The sequence below is a fragment of the Bufo bufo genome, chromosome 4 (genome assembly GCF_905171765.1).
Source record: "Bufo bufo chromosome 4, aBufBuf1.1, whole genome shotgun sequence".
Classification (NCBI taxonomy): domain Eukaryota; kingdom Metazoa; phylum Chordata; class Amphibia; order Anura; family Bufonidae; genus Bufo; species Bufo bufo.
Window position 1 is genome coordinate 380,017,053 of NC_053392.1, and position 20,417 is coordinate 380,037,469.

General features: G+C 43.2%; 1 protein-coding gene across 1 annotated transcript in view; it reads left to right on the forward strand.

The window, feature by feature from the left end:
* The first annotated feature begins 1,071 nt into the window (after positions 1–1,071).
* The window catches only part of PDE7B (phosphodiesterase 7B), a 466,017-nt gene continuing 446,671 nt past the window's right edge, over positions 1,072–20,417 (forward strand). Inside the window, exon 1 of the mRNA XM_040429187.1 lies at positions 1,072–1,325. Coding sequence (XP_040285121.1) covers positions 1,305–1,325 — 21 coding nt within the window. The 5' untranslated portion in view covers positions 1,072–1,304. The remainder of the gene's footprint in view (positions 1,326–20,417) is intronic.

Below are 20,417 nucleotides of genomic sequence, written 5' to 3' on the forward strand. Positions count from 1 at the left end.
GAACGGGCCATATGTTCCGGAGTGGCATTGATCGTGCGCACGGGAGCGCACAGCATCATAGATTACAATGATGCTGTGCACGTCGGGCCGCTTGCGGGACTATTGTCCCACACTCATATGATTTTATGAGTTCAGGACAATAGCCCCGCGGGCAGCCCGACCTACACAGCATCATAGTAATCTTTGATGCTGTGTGCTCCCGTGCGCAAGATCAATGCCGCTCCGGGACATGTGGCCTGCTCACGGACCGTATATCTCGGAGGGCATACGGTCATGTGCAAGGGCCCTTAGAGTATTTTCTACGACTAAAGACTCATGCAGACGTCCGTGGAACCCGGTCCGTGAGATACTGGACTGGCATTGCAGGAGCGCACGGCTTCATTGGCTGCTATGACGCCGTGCGCTTCTGCAATGCCAGTCCGGTGTCTCACGGACCGCGTTCAACGGACGTCTGCATGAGGCTTAAACCAGGTGTAGCAAATGATGAATGAGACAGGCCTACCCGCCCGTCCCCTTCCCCGCTATGCCCCCTTGTTTAGACCTGGTGTGAGCGCGGAAGTAGACATGGCGTGCGACAGAATATGTGCGCATGTAAAGGGGCATATATCTGTTCATAAATGAGACCCGTATAGGTCTAAATTTAGCAGACACCTTTGGCTGTTTTTTTTGCAATTTATTTTAAACAGCGGAAGCAAAAACATAAAACCAAGATAAAAGAATTTCATACTGCTGATAAAGAAGGACGTAGACCATGAAATGACTGGCTCTGCAAAGTCAGTGAGATGACAATGCATGTGATGGGAAGGTATGTGCAGAACACCTCTAGCCTAGCCGACGCACATTCCTCTCATAACCTCTCTGTGAAATGAATTGTGCATGCAGCAAGGGAGAAGAGGAAAAACTCCAAGCTGTTTGACGTCACTTTGGAAATGAGGAAACAAGCAGAGAAAGGGGAGCTCAGTGCTGGGAGCTGACAGTGCTCAAGCTTATTGGTCTGCTGCTGTCTGCCAGTGGCCACTGACTTCAGCACCTCCCAGCTGCACAGCCTTCTCCAATACACAGTCCTATAGTTACTCACACTGCAGCAGCTTCAAACTAAAGTAGAACCCCCCACATCCACCACAAGCTGGAACCCCTCATCTACCCTCTCCTATGATCCCCCTCCTTCCCACTACTCTTGATTCATCCCCGCACCTAATCCTGGATGCTGGTGCTGGACTCTGCAGCACAAGTCTACATGTACAGGCAGCATCGATCACGCATTTCAAGGCAATCGGAGGTCACTGAGTTGCAGCTATGGTTAAATGTCTTGTTTAATGGTTGAGGTAGGTGGCACATATTGCTTTTCTATCTCATCCTAGCAGCAGTAATAAATCAGACTTCTGATGTCATTAGGACAGTTATTAGTTCTTTTACGTGTTGCTTTGGTCTTGTGATTTGATGATACAATTATATTTCCATGGTAACAGGTTTGTAGTAACTGCTGCCTCTATGGCAGGTCTGATTTGCCTTAATGAGGATGTCCATAAGTGTGGAGTTTAAAATATATATATATATTAAAGTGACATGGATGCATTTTACCAACATTTAATCGTTGTATACAGGTCATTTTCATTTAAGATGCCGATTGCATACCTAGTAAGCAATGAGTTATGTGCACGGCTATAAGAAAGTGATTAATCTCATGCCCAGAATGGCTTGATTTGCCAGTCCGCCTATTTTATACAGATAACAGCTCTATTTTTATAATGCTTTGAGTGGTCACGTCTGAATATGACAGTGAACATGTACTAGACAAGTTATTGCCAGATATCAGTCTGGTACATTGTGGATGACTTATGTGTTGCCCAAGCTGTGCCCTAACCATGTCTTCATCTCTTTATCTGTTGCACTAAATGTTTACATAGATAGATGATAGGATAGACAGATAGATAGATAGATAGATAGATAGATAGATAGATAGATAGATAGATAGATAAATAATAGATGGATGGATAGATAAATAGATACGATAGATAGATAGATAGATAGATAGATAGATAGATAGATAGATAAATAGATACGATAGATAGATAGATAATAGATAGATAGATAGATAGATAATGAGATACATAGAAGGTACATGGGTAGATTGATTAGATTGATATATGTATTATATATTGAGGGTAAACCACAGATGCTGCTTTTACAGGCTTTACAATGTTTCTTTTTGCAACCAAGAAAGAGTTAAAATGACATATTCACCCCCGTAGCTTTATATTTCACTACATTTCACTTTGCCGTATTTAGACATATTTAGGATGTATTGCTTGGATTGACTTTAGAGGTTTAATTGATCCAGTCTGAATTAAAACCAAATATTATTCTTTGTCCCTTTTCCTCCAAATAGTCTGGTTCCAGCCTATGGAAAAGCGCTACTGCTCAGTCCAATGAAATAGTAGAAATAAGAATGAATCCTTTGTGGCCTAGGCAGCAATACAACACTCAGCCCCCTCATGCAATGCAGAGCTGGTTGGGAGATTGCTGCAGTGTGTGAATGCACAAGACACTGCATAGCATTAGTACAACAGGTATCCGCAACTGGATATATATATGCCTTGTCCAATGTCATAAAGTGGCAACTAAATAATACCTGGTTTGTCTATATATAAATTATAGAGAGAGAGAGAGTTAAAATGATGTCATTAAGTGGGTGTACATTCATACTGCAACAGATATAGTCATACTGCAAAAAAAATTACAAATGGTGTTTATATATATATATATATATATATAGTTAGAATTATGTCATAAGGCGGGCATACCTTCCTAAGCGATTTTCTTTGCGTGTTGGAACAGCAGCCGGCCCTAATGTTTTGTCTATTCCCACACTGCAAATACGCTGTGAAACATGTCATCATTTGCACCTTTTCATGTGTGCATTTAAAAAGAGACATCTCCTGGAAATCGCAGACGCGTGACATTTACAGGAGAATACCTGGGTAAACAGCATCCATGCGGCTAGCCAAAGGCCTGTTTCTTCCACCTAAAATATGGGCTAATAAGGACTTCCAATACATTATATTGCCCAAGAGGAAGCAACCGACCCCGAAAACGCCAAGTGCTGGATCTTAGCAGAGAATCTGTGCTTCTAATGACATGAAATACGTGTTCTACCAGGTGAAGAAGGGTTAAATGGTAATTTGCTGGGAAAAGGCAATAGGCAGCCTGTAAAGTACTTATTATGTTGCACATCCCATTCCCATTCATTAATTCATTAGTGTTTCTTAGAACGGTTGGTGTCGTGGAAGGTGTTGCTTTGCAATGTGCTGCAGTGTTTCCAAGCAGCCTTGGAGTTAAGGACTGTACATATATTATCAGGGAAAAATGCAGAGGATGTGGTATGTGCTGGGAATGGACAATTGCTATTCTGCAGTGCTTGGAAGGAAAACAGGGACTTTGTGTGTTGCTTACACATGACTGAGACTCTTCCATTTCCTTGGCTCTATCTTGCGTGGACTGTGTTCTGGATGAAATCAAGCTCTTTAATATTGTTAGACTTTAGACGACCTATGGCTGCTGATCCTATTAATCATTAGACTGGCATTGTCATCCGGCATGTAGCATCTTTGTAAGGGCACCTGTTGCCTACTGAAATCACAGCCTGCCATTCCGTGGACTAGGCTAATATCTATGAGAATGGAATGGGCTCAACTCTAAAGATTGCACAGATTGGTGCATTGAACTTGTAGTCAGGTTTCTATTGAAGCTAGATATTTGTTCATGGTGTCATATGAGCATAGTTCTTATCTAAAACGTAACGAAAATAATGACCAAACCCAAATATGGTGCAAAATGGCCGCGGTCCTTTATTAAGGGTTAAAATACATAATAAACCAAATTTTATAAATAATTAATCAATTCATAAATGAATTAAACACCATTAAAACGTCAGTAAAACCACAAATGTCCCCCCAGCGAAGCTGGGTGACTAACCCCCCTCTAATTTAAGACCGCGACTTAAAAGGGGAGGGCGGGCGGGACGAGGTCTTCTCCTCTTCACAGGTTCAGCGACTGACAGCTCTGAACTCGCTGACAGCTTCTATAAATATTCCAAATTCCCGCCACAGAGAACAGCTGGCCAATCATGGGAGGGGCAGAAAACAGGTACCCCAGATACAGGTAAGCAACCATCAGCCAATCAGAATCCGTAAATAGATTTACCTCATGTTAGCTGAAAAATAAATGGCAGAAAGAAAAGCACAGAGCAGGGAAAAAAGGACAGAACGCTAATATAATAAAAGAGAGCACGTAAAGAACAGTTACACCCATCATGCTCAATAACACCATAGTGGGACTCCGGCATCCGCCTTTGTGCCCACTGTCAGGACCCGTTACCAGGCAGATCGTTTCACTTTATGAATGCCTTAGAATGCTGGACTAGGGGGCACCCTTGCACCCATACCTGTGGTGGCAGTCAGGAAACGGGAAACTAGCTTGCCAAATGTTCCCTCCATTCTGTAAGGCCTCCTAGCCATTCAATGGCAATTCTCTGCAACTCAATGACAGAGCTTATGGGAAGGGTATATTTTGTCTGGCACCCGACTGGTACTTCATCATCATCATTGTTCTGTATTTCATGTTGCTTATATAGCACCATCATATAACGCAGCACTGTCACAGTTCCCATCAGTCCCTCTCTCACAATCTAAATACTGTATCCTATCTCAGACACACCCATACAAACTATTTCAGAATTTCGTAAGAAGAAAACGAACCTGTGGCAGAGTACCCAAACCAATACAAACACATAACTCATTGGGTTACCAAAATCGTCCACACTAGCTTGCTTTTCATGGTGCATAATACAAACTATTTCAGAATTCAGATGATATATACAAATTACTGTGTGCTTCTTACAGCATCCCTGAGTCTGACTTATATACTTGGTATAATACACTCTGATCTGCGAGACATAAGTCTGCAGACTGACATCTCAAAATGCATGCATTTAAAGACCCCCACCGATAGGGGATAGGTCATCAGTATCAAAATCCCGGAAAACTCCTTTAAATTCCTTTAAACGGTAGGTCACCGGCTCACAACACACAGACCTTGCCCTTCATTGAAGTGAATGGAGCTGAGCGTTGTGCTTGGTAAACACGGAGAAAGCTGCTGCGCTCACAGAAGCCCTGGTGCCTTCTCAAACAGATGATTGGCGGGGGTCCCGGGTGTCTGACCCTCACCGATCAGATTCTGATGACTTATCCTCAGAAGAGGTAATCAGTATAAAAATTTCTGAAAACCCCTTTAAGAGCATTAGAAGTGCAGGATTCAAGGCACAATGGACAGTTGTGTTAGGTCCGAGGGCATCAGCACATCATACGCAACTTTCAGTTTTCATTTTGAGCTCTAGAGCGCACAGAGATATTTTCAGAAATTGCTGCTATATAACTCCAGCAAATGCCATCCTATGTTGCTATCAGCCCAAAGTAATTTGAAGCACTCTAGAGACCTCGACATTCTGAATGTTACCTTTTTTCTATACTATGACACAGAAAGTCAGATACGGCACAATTCTTGATGTACCATGGACCTGCCATTCTCATGTTAGGGTATCCTAAGGGTACAGCCACATGTTCAGGTTTCCTGATACCAAGAGTAGACTGGGAACCTAAAGTGGCCCTAGAAAAAATAAAAGTGGCCCCATGTTGTAGGCGGGTCCAAATTAACAGATGGCGGGGCAACACAAGTAGGCGGGTTCAACAATACTATAATGCAAAATACTATCCCAGCAGAACCAAATAACACAGTGCAGCACAATATACTGCCCTAAAAGCTGTCCCTCTGTGGTGGCCATCAATAGCTACCATCTTCTGTCCTCCTCCTCCAGTTGTCTATGGAGCAGGGGGCTTAGGAGGTGAGGTGCGGACCACATCAGATGAATTCAGAAGGGCATGTGCAGTCACTGGCCGGGTACATGAGTACCTGATTCTCACACCGTTAATTACTGTTAAGAGCTCATTATGCACCTGGTTAGCGGCACAGAGGAGGACTTGGGTGGCCCCTGGGGCATCGGCCCGGCGGGAAATTTACCTGTAAGGTCTATGGCCAATCCGCCCCTGCCTGATGGAGTTTTGGAAACCAAAACCGGGAGTAAATTAAAAAAAGCGGAGAAGTTGTATTTGTCGTTTATACTTTCTTTGCTGTTATGATCCACTCCTGATTTGGACTTCTAAAACTGCATCAGGAAACCTGACAGTGTGGCTGTACCCTTTGGCTGTATTCACACCACTGACCATGTTGGCTACAGCCATTACATGTCCATTTTTAGAACAGTTGAAATCTATAGGGGTCATTTATTGTGGCCCCTTAAGCCAGTTTTTGGTGTAAAAAAGGTGAAAATCCCTGTTCAACTTTTTAAATGTCCATGCGCCTAACTTTAGCAAAGTCACCAACATTTACACATGGAAACAGGCGTCAATGATGATTGGCATCTACTTCAGTCAGGGGCTGGAGCAGATGTCAATCTAGGCACACAGACTGTCAGAGGATGCGCCTAATTTATAACAAAGTGTGTGCCTCGTCGTACATTAAGTGCATCCTTCAGCAGCGCAGGGGATATCAAAGACTGGCATTACACCAGAATTTGATAAATGACTCCCTATGGGTGTTTTCACACATCCGTTTGTATCATCCTACTGATATGGCAGTGGTCCACTACTTAATGGGTTGAAAATGGGTTTTGTGCAAGTTTTGCATATATGTGAGTTCACAGGCCGTAACAACTGTTGATAGGTGGGGCTGTGCCACCCAGCCGAAACAGCCTGCTAGATCGCCAAACGCAAGTGTCCAACGGGCCTCTCCTGGTCCCGCTGCATGTTATTTTAACAGACCGTGAATATTGGCTCTAAAAAAATAGGACTTGTTCTATTTTTGACAGTCTTGATGACTTGACGATCCCCATAGAAGTAAATGGGCCTGTTTCTAATGGCCATTTTACAGAATCGCCTCCATCTGACTGCCGTTGGTTGCTAGAAGGTGGCAGGAAAATCCCCCTCCAGAGCATCGTCTGAAGCTGGGGAGCAGAAGATTTCAAGCTCCAAAGATATTGAGAGACTGATTCGCAGGAGTGGCCCTCTATCTGGGACAGAGCAAGTGAGGCATGCCATAAACACTACCGAAAAGACGACGACTGAGTAATCATGTGACCAACCTGTGGGTGTTTTCATTGGTTGTGGAAAAAAAGAACTGAAGTACATTGAAAACAGATGGTGAAACAGCTGTCAAAGGGAGTCTGTCACCAGGTACCTTTCCTATAAACTATTTGCATAAACAAATACCTGATTAAAACGCCATTTTTGTTTTGTTCATCCAAGGCTCCATTCCCAAGTTATGATAATTTTTGCTAATATGCAAATCAGGCCTTTGGTGCAATGAGGGTGTCACCATTGCTCTTGTTGCAGCCAAGCTCCACAGCTTTCTGTGGCTAGCCCCTTCCTGGCTGCTTTGCCACTGGCTGGCCCTGTCACTCAAAGCAGTCAGGGAGGGTCTGGCACCAGAAAAGAGTGGAGCTTGGGTGCAACAAGAGCAGTGGTGCCATCCTCATTGCACCAAAAGGCTAATTTGCATATTAAGTAAAAGTTTTATAACTCGGGAACACAGCCTCGGATCCACACATAAATGCAGTGTTTCAATGAGGTAAATCACAGCAGCTATGTTTCTATGCAAACAGTTGGATAGAGAAGTCGCAGGTGACAGATTCACCTTGCACACGGATGTAAAATGGCCATAAAAAACAGACAGTTTGACCATTTTTAACAGCTGTTTTTTCCTCACTGTTGTGTGAATATAGCCGTAGACACCTAATCCCATTCCACATTTTCATCTACATCTCTGGGCCAGTGTTCTGTTTTGATCTAATACAGAGTGCAACCAAATAAATGCACAATAGGAAAGTGAGAAAGTGAGTACAGCTGCTTTGTCACTTTGGCCACTGCAACAACAGACATGGGCTCATGCACAAGGCCGTTGCCTGCTCGTGCCTATATTGGGGCCCGCAAACAGCGGGCCCACAATATCCCGGCACCGGCTGTGTGCTCACTCACTTGAATGGGTCCGAAATCTGTAAGGTGCGGTGCCTCTGCACTGCAAAAAAAATAGAACTTTTGCGGGGCAGACCGATCATGGACCTATTCAAGTTGAATGGGGCTGGATCCGTCTGCGGAATCCGCACGGATGTTGCCCGTGCATTGGGGACCCCAAATTGCGGTCCCCAATGCATGGAACGGCCGTGTGCATGAGCCGTCTCTCTGAATAGTACATACATACAGTAATTACTAAGCTCTGAAAATTACCCTGCTTTCTGATTAGATAGTTTGGGTTTAATCCCCTTTAAGAGAACCTTTATTTGTGACAGTTCACTTTTCAAACTCTCTCCTCCCTTATCCTTTTAAGCTCTTGAACGCATGACAGCAATAGCAAATAATGTCTTTGACACTGACATTTATAGCTATGGGTAAACGCATGGTTGACTGTGTTAACAAGCATTGTGTATAAAAACACTGCACTGTTACACGTGTTATTCTTTTTCATATTAAACACCTTCCAAGAATTATCCCTTATTTTGGGCACATAGTGTTAAAACAAACACTTTTATGGGAAAACAAAATGTTGCTTGTTGGGGAAAAAGTCACAAACTTATGTGTTAACAGGGGTCAAAGCCATGCCGCTGTTTATACACACACATGTTAATGTCATAAGAAACAGTGGATTGTTCTGCACAGGCCAAACATTTTTCATTAACAGAAGCGGAATGCCTTCCGTTATTTATACATACACAAATGTTAATTGTCAGAAGAAATAGTGCCTTGTTCTGAAGTTCCAAGTATATCAAAACTTTTCCTTTTATTAGAGGCAGCAATAGTAGTGCCTGCCGTAGCAGCAAAGCATGGAACAGACATGGCATGGAAAGTAGATGTGTGTGCGGCTGTGTTGGGGTAGTAGTAATAGTAATGGCTGTTGTATAGCGGCAATGGTAGTTGCAGTAGGCGTAATAGACGTGGCTGTATGGGGGGGTTAGCAGCAGGAAGTAGCAGCTGCACTGGCCACGGCAGCCATATGGTATGGAACATAATGGTAGGCCGGCATACAGCGGCAGTGGCAAGATGGCAGCAGCAGAAGCCATACGGTACAGAACATGATGCTAGGCAGGCACACAGCAGCATTGCCATGATGGGGCCAGCAATAAATATCCAGCATTAGCAATGGTAGATTTATTTGTCTGCCTCAACCAAAGGTGCCTGAAAATCTTCATAACTCCATGCCTCGTTCATTTTGACAAAAGTGATGTTTTGTACACTGGCGGAGAACAAATTTGTCTGTTTGGACAATGCCATCTGTCATGCTGAAAAACCTCCCTGAGATGACACTGGAGGTTGGACAAGACAGTACTAGGCACAAGAGCATACTGGGCCAGTTCCAGCCAACGCTCCAGTCTGCCTGCCCAGAAATCAATGGAGAAATACCCAGAGTAGGACTGAACTTGGGTATCGAGACAGTACATCTCCGCTTGTGATTTGCGTCAGCCTGGTGCGGCACATGGAGAAATGTCTCCATCATGTTGATGATACTGAACTGGCTGCTGCTGTGGGTTCTGCTACTTGTGGTAGCAGAGAAGGCAGGAGGTGGGTGACTCTACAGGGGGCAGAGAGGTTCCTCCTGATCAGACACGTGGGTGGTAGGTGTCTGCAAACTGAAAGCTGCGGCAAGCTGTGTACACAGTGTATCCTGATAATAAAGTAATTTTGCCTCCCTTTCGCAACAGAAAAACATTCCCCCATTTTACTTTGATAGCAAAATGATATGCCTGTGAATGATATGCCTGAATGATGCATCAGTTCATAAGCGAGCAAGCATACAGCTTGCCATTTTCGCAAGCGTGTCCGAAGACCCAGTTCTTTCCAGCTCCACCTCCCTGCCACTGAGATGATTGGTCAGCAGCCTCGTCCTTTTGCACAAGCAACTCCTCCCTCTCCAGTGGCAGCTCCTCATCCTCTACTTCCTCCATGGGACTTTCTCCATGTGGATCCCCAACAGCTACAGGGCCGCTAGCAAGATGCAATAGATCAGGGGTACTCAACTGGCGGACCACGGTCCGAATCCGGACCACGGTTGCCAGCTGTCTGGACCCCTGCATGCAATGTCATGCTAAGGGTACCGGCTCTCACGGGGTGCCAGAGCCTAGAAGCAATGAGCTCTTCCTTCAATACAGATGGAAGCGCTTATTGCTGGAGCGCAGGGAGCTGAGTTCTGTCACTCACCGCTCGTCTCCCCGCGCTCCTCCCCTCCTTCAGGCCGGCGGCGCACAGAATTGTGAAGCAGGAAGACTTCTCCCTGCTCCACCATTCAGCCTGCAGGCACAGATCGCGCTGCTGGCCGGTGTGGGCAGCCTAGAAATCTGCATAAGCTCCACCCATATAGTGCTGCAGAGCGATCTGTGTCTGCAGGGAAGAGAGGACTGTGAGCTTCATGAGCGGGACAAGGTGAGTAGTTACTGTGTTTTTTTTATTTTTTTTTAACACAGAGGGGGCACAATTGGCATTTCTACTCTGGAGGGGGCACAATGGGCATTGGAAATGTGGAGGGGGCAGAATGGACGTTTTGACTCTGGAGGGGGCACAATGGGCATTTCTACTCTGAGTAGGCACAATGGACATTTCTACTCTGGAGGGGGCACAATGGGCATTGATAATGTGAAGAGGACACAATGGGCATTTCTACTCTAGAGGGGGCACAATGGGATTTTCTACTCTGGAGGGGGCACAATGGGTATTTCTACTCTGGAGGGGGCACAATGGGTATTTCTACTCTGGAGCGGGCACAATGGGCATTTCTATTCTGGAGGGGGCACAATGGGCATTTCTACTAGGGAGGGGGCACTGAGGACATTGCTAATGTGAAGGGGGCACAATGGGCATTTCTACTATGGAGGGGGCATAATTGGCATTTTTACTATGGAGGGGGCATAATTGGCATTTTTACTATGGAGGGGGCACAGTGCACAGAGGGCATTACTACTCTGAAGGGGGCACAGTGCACAGAGGGCATTACTACTATGAAGGGGGCACAGAGGACATTATTACTGTGAAGGGGGAACAATGGGCATTACTACTATTAAGGGGACACAATGGGCATTACTACTATTACGGGGGCACAATGGGGATTTCTACTATGGAGGGGGCACAGAGGACATTATCACTGTGAATAGGGCACAATGGGCATTATTACTGTGAAGGGGCACAATGAGCATTGTTATGATTAAGGGGCACAATGGGCCTTATTACTATTAAGGAGGCACAATGGGCATTGTTACTGTGAAGGGGGTACAATGGGCATTACTACTATTAAGGGACATTATTACTGTGAAGGAGGCACAATGGGATTATTACTGTGAAGGGAGCAAAATAGGGATTATTACTGTAAAGGAGGCAGAATGGGCATTATTACTGTGAAGGGGCACAATGAGCATTACTACTATAAAGGGGGCAAAATGGGCATTATTACTATTAAGGAGACACAATGGGCTTTATTACTGTGAAGGGGGTACAATGGGCATTATTACTATTAAGGGGCATTATTACTGTGAAGGAGCCACAATGGGATTATTAATATGAAGGGGGTACAATGGGGATTATTACTGTAAACGGGGCACAATGGGCATTATTACTGTGAAGGGGGCACAAAGAGGGCATTACAACTGTGAAGGAGCACAGATAGGGCATTAGTACTGTGAGGGGGCACTTAGGGTATTCATACTCTGTGGGGAGGAACTAAGGAGGTATCGCAATGTGTTAGGGGCACTAAGGGAGCATCATAATGTGTGGGGGCACCAAGGGAATACCCTGCTGTGAGGGTGCATTTATGGGTATCATACTCTGTGGAGCACTAAACGGATATCATACTGTCTAAGGGCCATTAAAGGGGAATCATTATTGTTAGGGGGCACTGAAAGGACATTCTTACTGTTTGATCAGCAGAAAGGATATTAGGTGGGCTTGGAGGTGTGGATTATTGTAAAAAAATAATAATAATAATGCAGCGCTACACGCCAATGGTGTTGTCCCTCCTTATATATTTTTATGTTTTGCAGCTCGGACCTTCATCCTACAGCAGACTCAGGTATGTGGACCTTTACAAAAAGTACTTAAGTACCCCTGCATTAGATGTTCTTCTTCAGCCATCCCTTGTTGCATCAATGTAAGTGCCTTCGCCTCCCTCCTGATTTTCCGCTTTGTATTGGTCCTGAGTGCCACTGTTGCTACCACTGCCCCTACCACCACCATGCCACCACTACTACTGGACGGATGGCTGGTGCTGCTACTGCTGTTACTACCCACATTCAACAAATCAACTTACACCATTCATGTTTCAGAGCTTCTTTGGACCTGATTGGTTGCCATGGGCAACTAGGTTTTCCTTCACACCAGTTTGATCTCCCCCTTTGTGTTTACAGGTATAAGAATGCAATTTTTGCAGTGAAATGTCTTTTAACTATATGGTCTGATGCAGTAATGTGTTCACTAACACTGGTATAACAATGACATTTTTGCTGTAAATTGCCTTTGAAGTATGCATTCACTAACACAGGTATAACAATGTAATTTTTTACGGTAAAATGTCTTTGAACTACGTGGTAATTTGTTCACTAATACGGGTATAAAAATGTCATTTTTACAGTAAAATATCTTTGAACTATGGCGCATTAAGACCAGCATTTTAGACTCCGGTCTTAATAAAGCCCTAAGCTGGTGGTGGATCTGCCACAGTTATGAAGCACCAGCCTCTACATAACTTCGGTGGATCCTCCGCCAGTTCTAAATGTAAGACAGCTTCCTAGCTGTGTTACATTTAGACCATTTTCTATGCCTAAAACAGGTGAATGTAAAATTGTAAATCTGATGCAGTAACACATTCGATAACATGGGTATAACAATATATTTTTTGCCTTAACATATCTTTAACCCTTTTGCTACAGCGCTGGAGCGAAAGGCAAAAAATGTCGCCCTATTGTGCATGCAGCGGTCGACATGGCCCACAGCTAATGACACGTGTGTAATCACGGCATCTAAACCTTAAAAAACCCAGAAGTGTTATTACCGACATCCCCCTACAGCTAATGGGATGCCGGCAACTGACTTTATTACGTTGGGTCTCTCTGAAGAGACCCAGCATATTAGAGCTGCAATTCTTATGTTGGCTAGCAGGTGCAAAAGCAATGCGTTTAGTAATACAAGTATTAAAATTGCATTATTGTAGTATTGCTTTTTCTGTAACTACCCCTTATCTTGCAGTAATATGCAACCTGTTAAGTAACATGGGTATAATGCCCTCATATACTTAATTACAAATTATAAATTTAAACTGGTTTTAAAAGAAAAAAATGCACAATTGCTCATTGTTTGGAGCAGAATGTATGCCATTGGAGTGCTGGCAATAAGCTTGTTTTTTTAAAGGGTTTCTGTACCCCCAATTTTTGCTATTAAACAGGCTGACATTATAGATGTGAAAATGTCACCTGAATTTAACTTTGCATTTCTTTTTTTTAAGAATTTTTTCGTGTAATTTTAACTTTGATTATATGCAAATGAGCCTCTAGGAGCAGGGGGGCGTTGCACCTGCTCCTAGAGGCTCAGTTCGCCCACCTCATTTCCACGCCCTTCTGTCTTGATAGACAGGGCCAGGCCAGCGTTGGTTCTCCTGCTGGCCCCGTCTGTCATTTAAATCTTGCGCCTGCGCCATCCCTGCAGGTGCAGTGAGAATGCCTGCTGAAAATTGGGGTAACAGAAACCCTTTAAAAAAAAAAAAAAGAAGCTGTCTGTTCATATACAGAAAATAATGAGGTTTTTTTTTCTTGTAGGGTTTAGTGCAGAACTAGCTGCCAGCAGATGTATTAAACACACAACTGGGTGACTTGTCCCTCACCTCCTCAAAGCTTTCCCTAATCAAATTCCCTAAAATCTACTGAATTATGTCTCCCTATTCTCTCCCTATAGGGTCCTTAGTGCAGCTTGATTACTGGCTTGTGTCTGCCATTGCTTTTTGTCAGGCACTGCCATAAGACATGCTTCCAGGTCAAGCTGAACACAGGGTGTCCTTCTATGATGTTCTCCACAAATCCTTCCCCTCATTGGCTGATCAGGCTGTGTCAGCCTCTGAGCCAATCAGGGCAAGCCCCCTCCCCCTTCACTTCCTCCGAGTGTCATGTGATCCTCCATCTTCTTCCTCGCTCATGGTTTTCCCCACCAATATTCCTAGTAAAATGATGCTGGGTTTACACAAGTCATCCTAAACAAATTACCAAAACTTCTGATTTGTTTAGTGGATACATTTTTGTGAAAATCGTAACAAATCAAATTTGTTTAGAATCAATTTGCTTATCAATATACATGTATCACTATTTACTGCTTATCAACAGGTTAGGCAATAAATTTAAGCTTGCTGGTGATCTCATAATCATGATAATGGAGCTTTATGTCCCCTATTTGAACGGGGCAGTGGTCATGAATGTGTACTAAAGAGTCATTCAAAGTCTAGGGGACTAAATGTGACCACTGAGCCCTGTACTCGATTACAGATGTATGAAATGCTAACTTGACACGGCTGCAGCACACTTTATCTTGATTTTTTTAATGGCATTTGCTCTGTTTAGTGTCAATTTAACATTTACTATAACTGTGTAACATTAAATTAACGTTTACTATATGTGCATTAGTCCCATGGAGATTGAATGCACATATCCGACCACCACTCCAATCAAATGAGGGATATAGGACACTTGTTCTCAAGATCCAAGACCTATCCTGTGGATGGGTGATAAATGTTTTTCCTGGGCCAACCTCTTTAACTTGAAGCTCCTTGCCCCAGTGCAAAATCTATAAGATGAAGGCTTATCTACCATGTTAGCTGCTTTGCTGATTCTTCCTTTGTACTTGCTCCTGCACTGAAAGCGGTCAGCACAAGTGCAGATACAGGAGGTTTACTGCTTCCTTGAAATCCTGTATCTGCACCTGCACTAGCCACATTTAGCACTGGCTTAGTACAAGTAAATAGCGCCATTTTGAAAAGAATTGGATGGCAGGCGTCTGTTTACATCAGACACCATGGGGGCGCAATTCTATGTCGGCTAAGGTAATCATAGAGGTCAAATAGCAGCTTCTTATGTAATCATGGTAGTGTATGTCATTACTGTAATTTAGCAGCGATGGAGGGTCATGTGACCAGGCAAATCTCCTCCATGTGATGTCTCCTCCATTCAAATACACTGCACCTGCCATCAGCACTTATTCTTTGGGGATTTTGGAGCAGGTGCAGTATATTTGAATGGTGGAAGCATCACATAGAGGTGATTTGCCTGGTCACATGACCCTCCATCAGTAGCCATTTTGTGTACAGGACCTCTATGTGGACAGGACAAAAGATTTTTGTGTAGGCATACCATATAAAATGGTACAAAGGCTGTATTAGTAAGTGCCATATAATCATCTTACAAACAAATTGGTGAACGATAACCAGAAAGTGGCCATCCCCTTTAAGGCTTTGGGAATCTGACCTTCCTGTCCAAGCCAGTTTGAGAGTTGAATCAATCTTTGCAGGGAATATCACTCCTCTATCAACCTCTTTATCCTATTGGGGAATCATAGATTAAAACTTGCCCTTACAGAGGAAATAATTGGCAATTATATGGATTAGTAAAGCAGTATGATGAGTCACTGACTTGCCCTACAAACTTGCTGGATGGGTGATTCCCCCACTGTTAAGCTCTGCCCTATCACTGGCAAAAGTGGAGCACTCACTTAGTGGTAGGGCAGAGCTTCACAGCAGGGGAATCACCCAAACAGCAAATTTGTAGGGCAAGTCAGCGACTCTTTATACTGGTTTACATGGAGCCTAATCCATATATTTGCCACTTATTCAATCTATAAGGACATCTTTATTGTAGTACCTTATATAGAGAATCTGACCTTCCTGCAGCTTTCCTACTGGATTACTGGATATAGTGTATCCTAATTGTTCTTTTCTTTAAACATAAAATAAACCACAAATAAATATTCACAGTTAGTAAAGTTGTACACCTCTACTTTTGGGTTTATCAAAAAGTAGAAACACAAATCTTATGAAAGATTCATTTTTCCATGCATGTCATTACACTTGATTGTTTATACCACTATAACGAATGTTTAGGAACTATCAGGGATTCAGAGATAAAGGCTATAGGCTGAGCCATCATAGCGCCTGTCTGATGGGATTCACTGTGAAGGGAGAGCCAGCTAATCTGCAAATATGAAGAAACTGAAAGATGTACAGGGAAAACTGCTGACATTTTTAGCCCATAATGGGTATAATGAAATAATAAAAAAAATTGCCTCCAAAGGTGTCCATAGTCTTTAATGTGGGGTATTATACAGCTATGAACCAGACAAAGGCACATCTATTTCCCAAGCCAGAAAACAAAAATTAAAAGGGCAAAGAGGTACAAAGGGACTTCAGTCAAAAGTAGGGACTGTTCATCTAAAAGAGGGGACACTTGGGAGGTTTGACGCTGGGTTTTACCCCAGTGAGAGCTGTAACAGCTCAGACTGTCAGTTTCAACCCTTTATCTATTTTGTGCGCTGACAGAACATTAAGACTGTACTCTCTAGGTTTTCCTGCAACCCTATGGAAATACATTGTTGTGATTACAATGAGGTGTCTAACAGCCAAATCAACACTGCTACATAATCCAGACAATTGCCTAGGGATGTATTATATCTGGCTCAACTAAAAATACTAAGCTTTCTGTTCCCATAAATGACAATATTTGAACCCTTCATGACCTCACCATAAAAGTAGTATCAGACCCCGTCATTTATCAGCTGTTAGAACACAAGAAAGGCAGGACATGAACCAAGTCAATTAATGGCTGGTGGAATAATAAGGCATGATCTGAGGCTTGGATTCTTACAGCTTTTTAAATGACACCTCACTTCTTTCCCAAAGTTGGTGAAACATTAAACAGGTTATTTAGTACAGAAACAACTTATTATAAGGTACAGTTTGTTTCCCATGAGATAACAATGCTGCCACATCTTTTCTTAAAACTTAATGTTATTCTGTTCCTCTGTTATTCAACCTGCTAATGTGAGAATAAATCAACAATTGTCTTTTACCATTCCCCTTTAATCTGGTGTGTCTGATACTTTTGCCCTGATTGGACAGCGTCATACTATGTACAGGCACACCACATTGACGGGGAAAGGTAAAGCCAAGTTTTCAAAGCTTATGAAATAACAGATTCTGTTTAAAAGGAGCCTGTCAGCAGTTAAGCATTAGGTAGGATCTGTGGATTGCTGAGAAAAATAACTTTTATTCTGATGTCGGCCATTCCATGGAGTTCCTCAAAGGAGGTCGCTCGCTCAGACGTGCTCTCCACTCTCTGCAGTGTGAGCTGCTTCACAAACCCTCCCCTGAGCGCTTCTGAGCGAGGAACTTCCTTCAAGAAACTAGCAAGAATGGTGAGAATCAGAATAAAAAAATATTTCAACGCTCCTGCTGATAAAAACATCGATAAAGGTCTGTTTAACCAATTGCCCACAGACCTTATCTAGCACTGTCAGCAGTTTTGCAGGGTCAAAACTGCTGACAGACCCCCTTTAAGTGAAAGTAAGTTAATAAAACTGCAGGGAATAATATGAATGAAAATGTGAATGTGCTATTAATGTTTATTTTCATAGTTTATACCTAACTACATGCCACTCGCAGAAATGACAGCCTTCAAACATTTCTTGTAGCCTAACTGCATTTGCAGGCTTGCTTTAGAATTGTCCCCACTCGTCATTGCAGAAAACATTTTGTTCATAGCTATTATCCAGTTGTCTTGCCTATACACAGCATATTCAAGGCTGGGAACTGTGAAGGCCATTTCTATACCCTAATCTTTCATTTCTTACAGTAGTTCAAGGTTGGTGTTAAAGTATGTTTGGATCATTGTCTTGTCCTTGCTTCAGCTTCAATCTCTTCACTGACTGTGGGACATTAACTCCCAGGATCTGATGAAATTTTGTAGAATCCACTTTTCCTCTTTCCATGCAGTGATTCCCATACCTCTAGCTAGCACTCAGCTCAACAGCCCAGCAGAACATACCTTGCTCTTGGCTTTATTAACTGTTACTGTATGTCACTTTGACCCCTATTACCTGGATGGAAGATGGTGGCAATTACTGAAGATGAGCATTCATATGCCCTAATGCTTCTGCATAAAGGTGCCACTGATGGTCTGTTCATTGGGTGATCACACCTTATATGTGGCACCTAAAATCATTGTTTGGGGGTATCAAAAAATGACACTTACATATTTTTAATCTTTTGCCAGTGCTTGAATATTTTCATATATTAATTGTAGAAATTGTATTAGGAGATTTCCAGGGCAAGTACAATGCACAGCGTACAGAACAGGTTGCTCCTGTAGTTTGAAGAAGGACAATAAGAAGTGCAGGAAGCAAATAAGGGTAGGTCCAGATGTGGCGGATTTGCTGCTGATTTCCAGCACAGGTCTGAAGCAATTTACAGTCCCCTAAAAATATATGGGATTTTGAAAACCACATCTTGATGTAGCAAATTCTGCATGAAAAATCAAAGCATGTTTTGGATTGTCACTCCATAGCATGCACATTCTTGAGCAAAATAGCAACCGATTTCGACTGTGGAGTTCACCCTTTGCTGTGTTTTGCATTGCAGTAGGATAAAATCCTGCAACAAAATTTGCATATAAAAATCTAGATTCTATTGTAGATTTGCTGCAGAACTGCACTGAAATCCACTGTGGATTCCTTCTGACATGTGTGGACCCATAGTTCTCTAAGAGCAAGTAAGGCACAGCATCTCATAGAATGTGTCGGCAGATAAGAACCATTTGGCCCATCTCGACAATAAAGTGTTTGGTCAGTTATTTCCATCCGTGATTGAGCCAAAACCACCAAAAACACAGAAGAAATGCAAATATTTCAATTATACCTTATCTCTGTGTAGGATCACTGACCAAAAGAAAACTTGTGAATTAGGCTACTTTCATACAGTCAGTGATTTCCATCAGTGATTGTGAGCCAAAACCAGGTGTGGTTAAAAAATATCGAACAGGTACAAATCTCTCCATTAGGTCTCATGCACACGGCCGTTGTCCAGACGTGCCTGTATTGCGGCCCGCAAACACTTGAATGGGTCCTCAATCCAGAAGGAGTGGTGTGGAACGAAGGCACGGAACCCCACTGAAGCACTACAGAGTGCTTCCGTGGGATTTCACCCTGTGCCTCCGTGCCACAAAAAAATAGAACATGTTTTATTTTTTTTGCAGTGCGGATGGATCATGGACCATTCAAGTTGAACTGATGGTGCCTGTGCATTGGGGGCCGCAAATTGCTGTCCCCACTGCATGGAATGGCCGGCATAAGTGCATGAGGCCTCATACCTTATCTCTGTGCAGGCTTCACTCCTGATTTTGGCTGACTATCACTAATGGAAATCATTGACCAAACAATGACTTTTTGAAAGTGTCCTTATGGGTGTTGCAAAAAAAAATTTGTGTGGAAAGGGCATGTTACTAAACTGATGGCCCCCATCTGCTTGTGCTCTCTAGCATCTTCAGGGGATGGCTCTACTGCCTACATGCACTTGTCACCTGGTGTTGGACATAATGAGAGGAAGGAGGATTTTCCCAATTTAAGGAAATGACTCATAGGACCCATAGCGACTGAAGAAAGTATCTGAATATACTCACATACTTGCTACCATTCATCCAAGAATATAAAGTCATTTTGATTCTCCATCAAAAGCACCTCTCTAGTCTTTTAGTATGTTATAATCTAGTGTTCTTAATACACTGGTCGGGTTGTGCAGTGAAATTGAAGAAATAGAAATCTGGAGGACCCCACAAGTTCAGAGGTCAATGGATTTTCTTTTCCCTAAACCTATCAAACATATTTCATATCCTGTGGAATACTTGTTTAATTACACTGATTGGCAATGCATTGCGCTGTAGGTATATGTGCTATACATTAGGTATGGGGAAATACAGTAATTGTGAATATAAACAAAGTGTAGCTAAAACAACAGGAGTAAAGTAGTTACAGTACATCAGGGATGGTCAACAGGCAGACTGCGGTCCACATCTGGACCACGGACGCCAGCTGTCTGGATCCCTGCTGTCCAGACCAGAAGCAGTTATGTCTTTAAGATTTTGAGCTCATTCTGACACAGGGATGACAGCGATTAGAGCCAACAGGCAGCGAAGAGGGAAGGAGGAATGTCCTTGCTCTGAGCTTTGAGCTACAAAAGACATCTAGGTGCTGCTTGAACAGAGGAGGGACATTGGCCACTGCCAAAGAGCAAATTAAATAACTATTCAG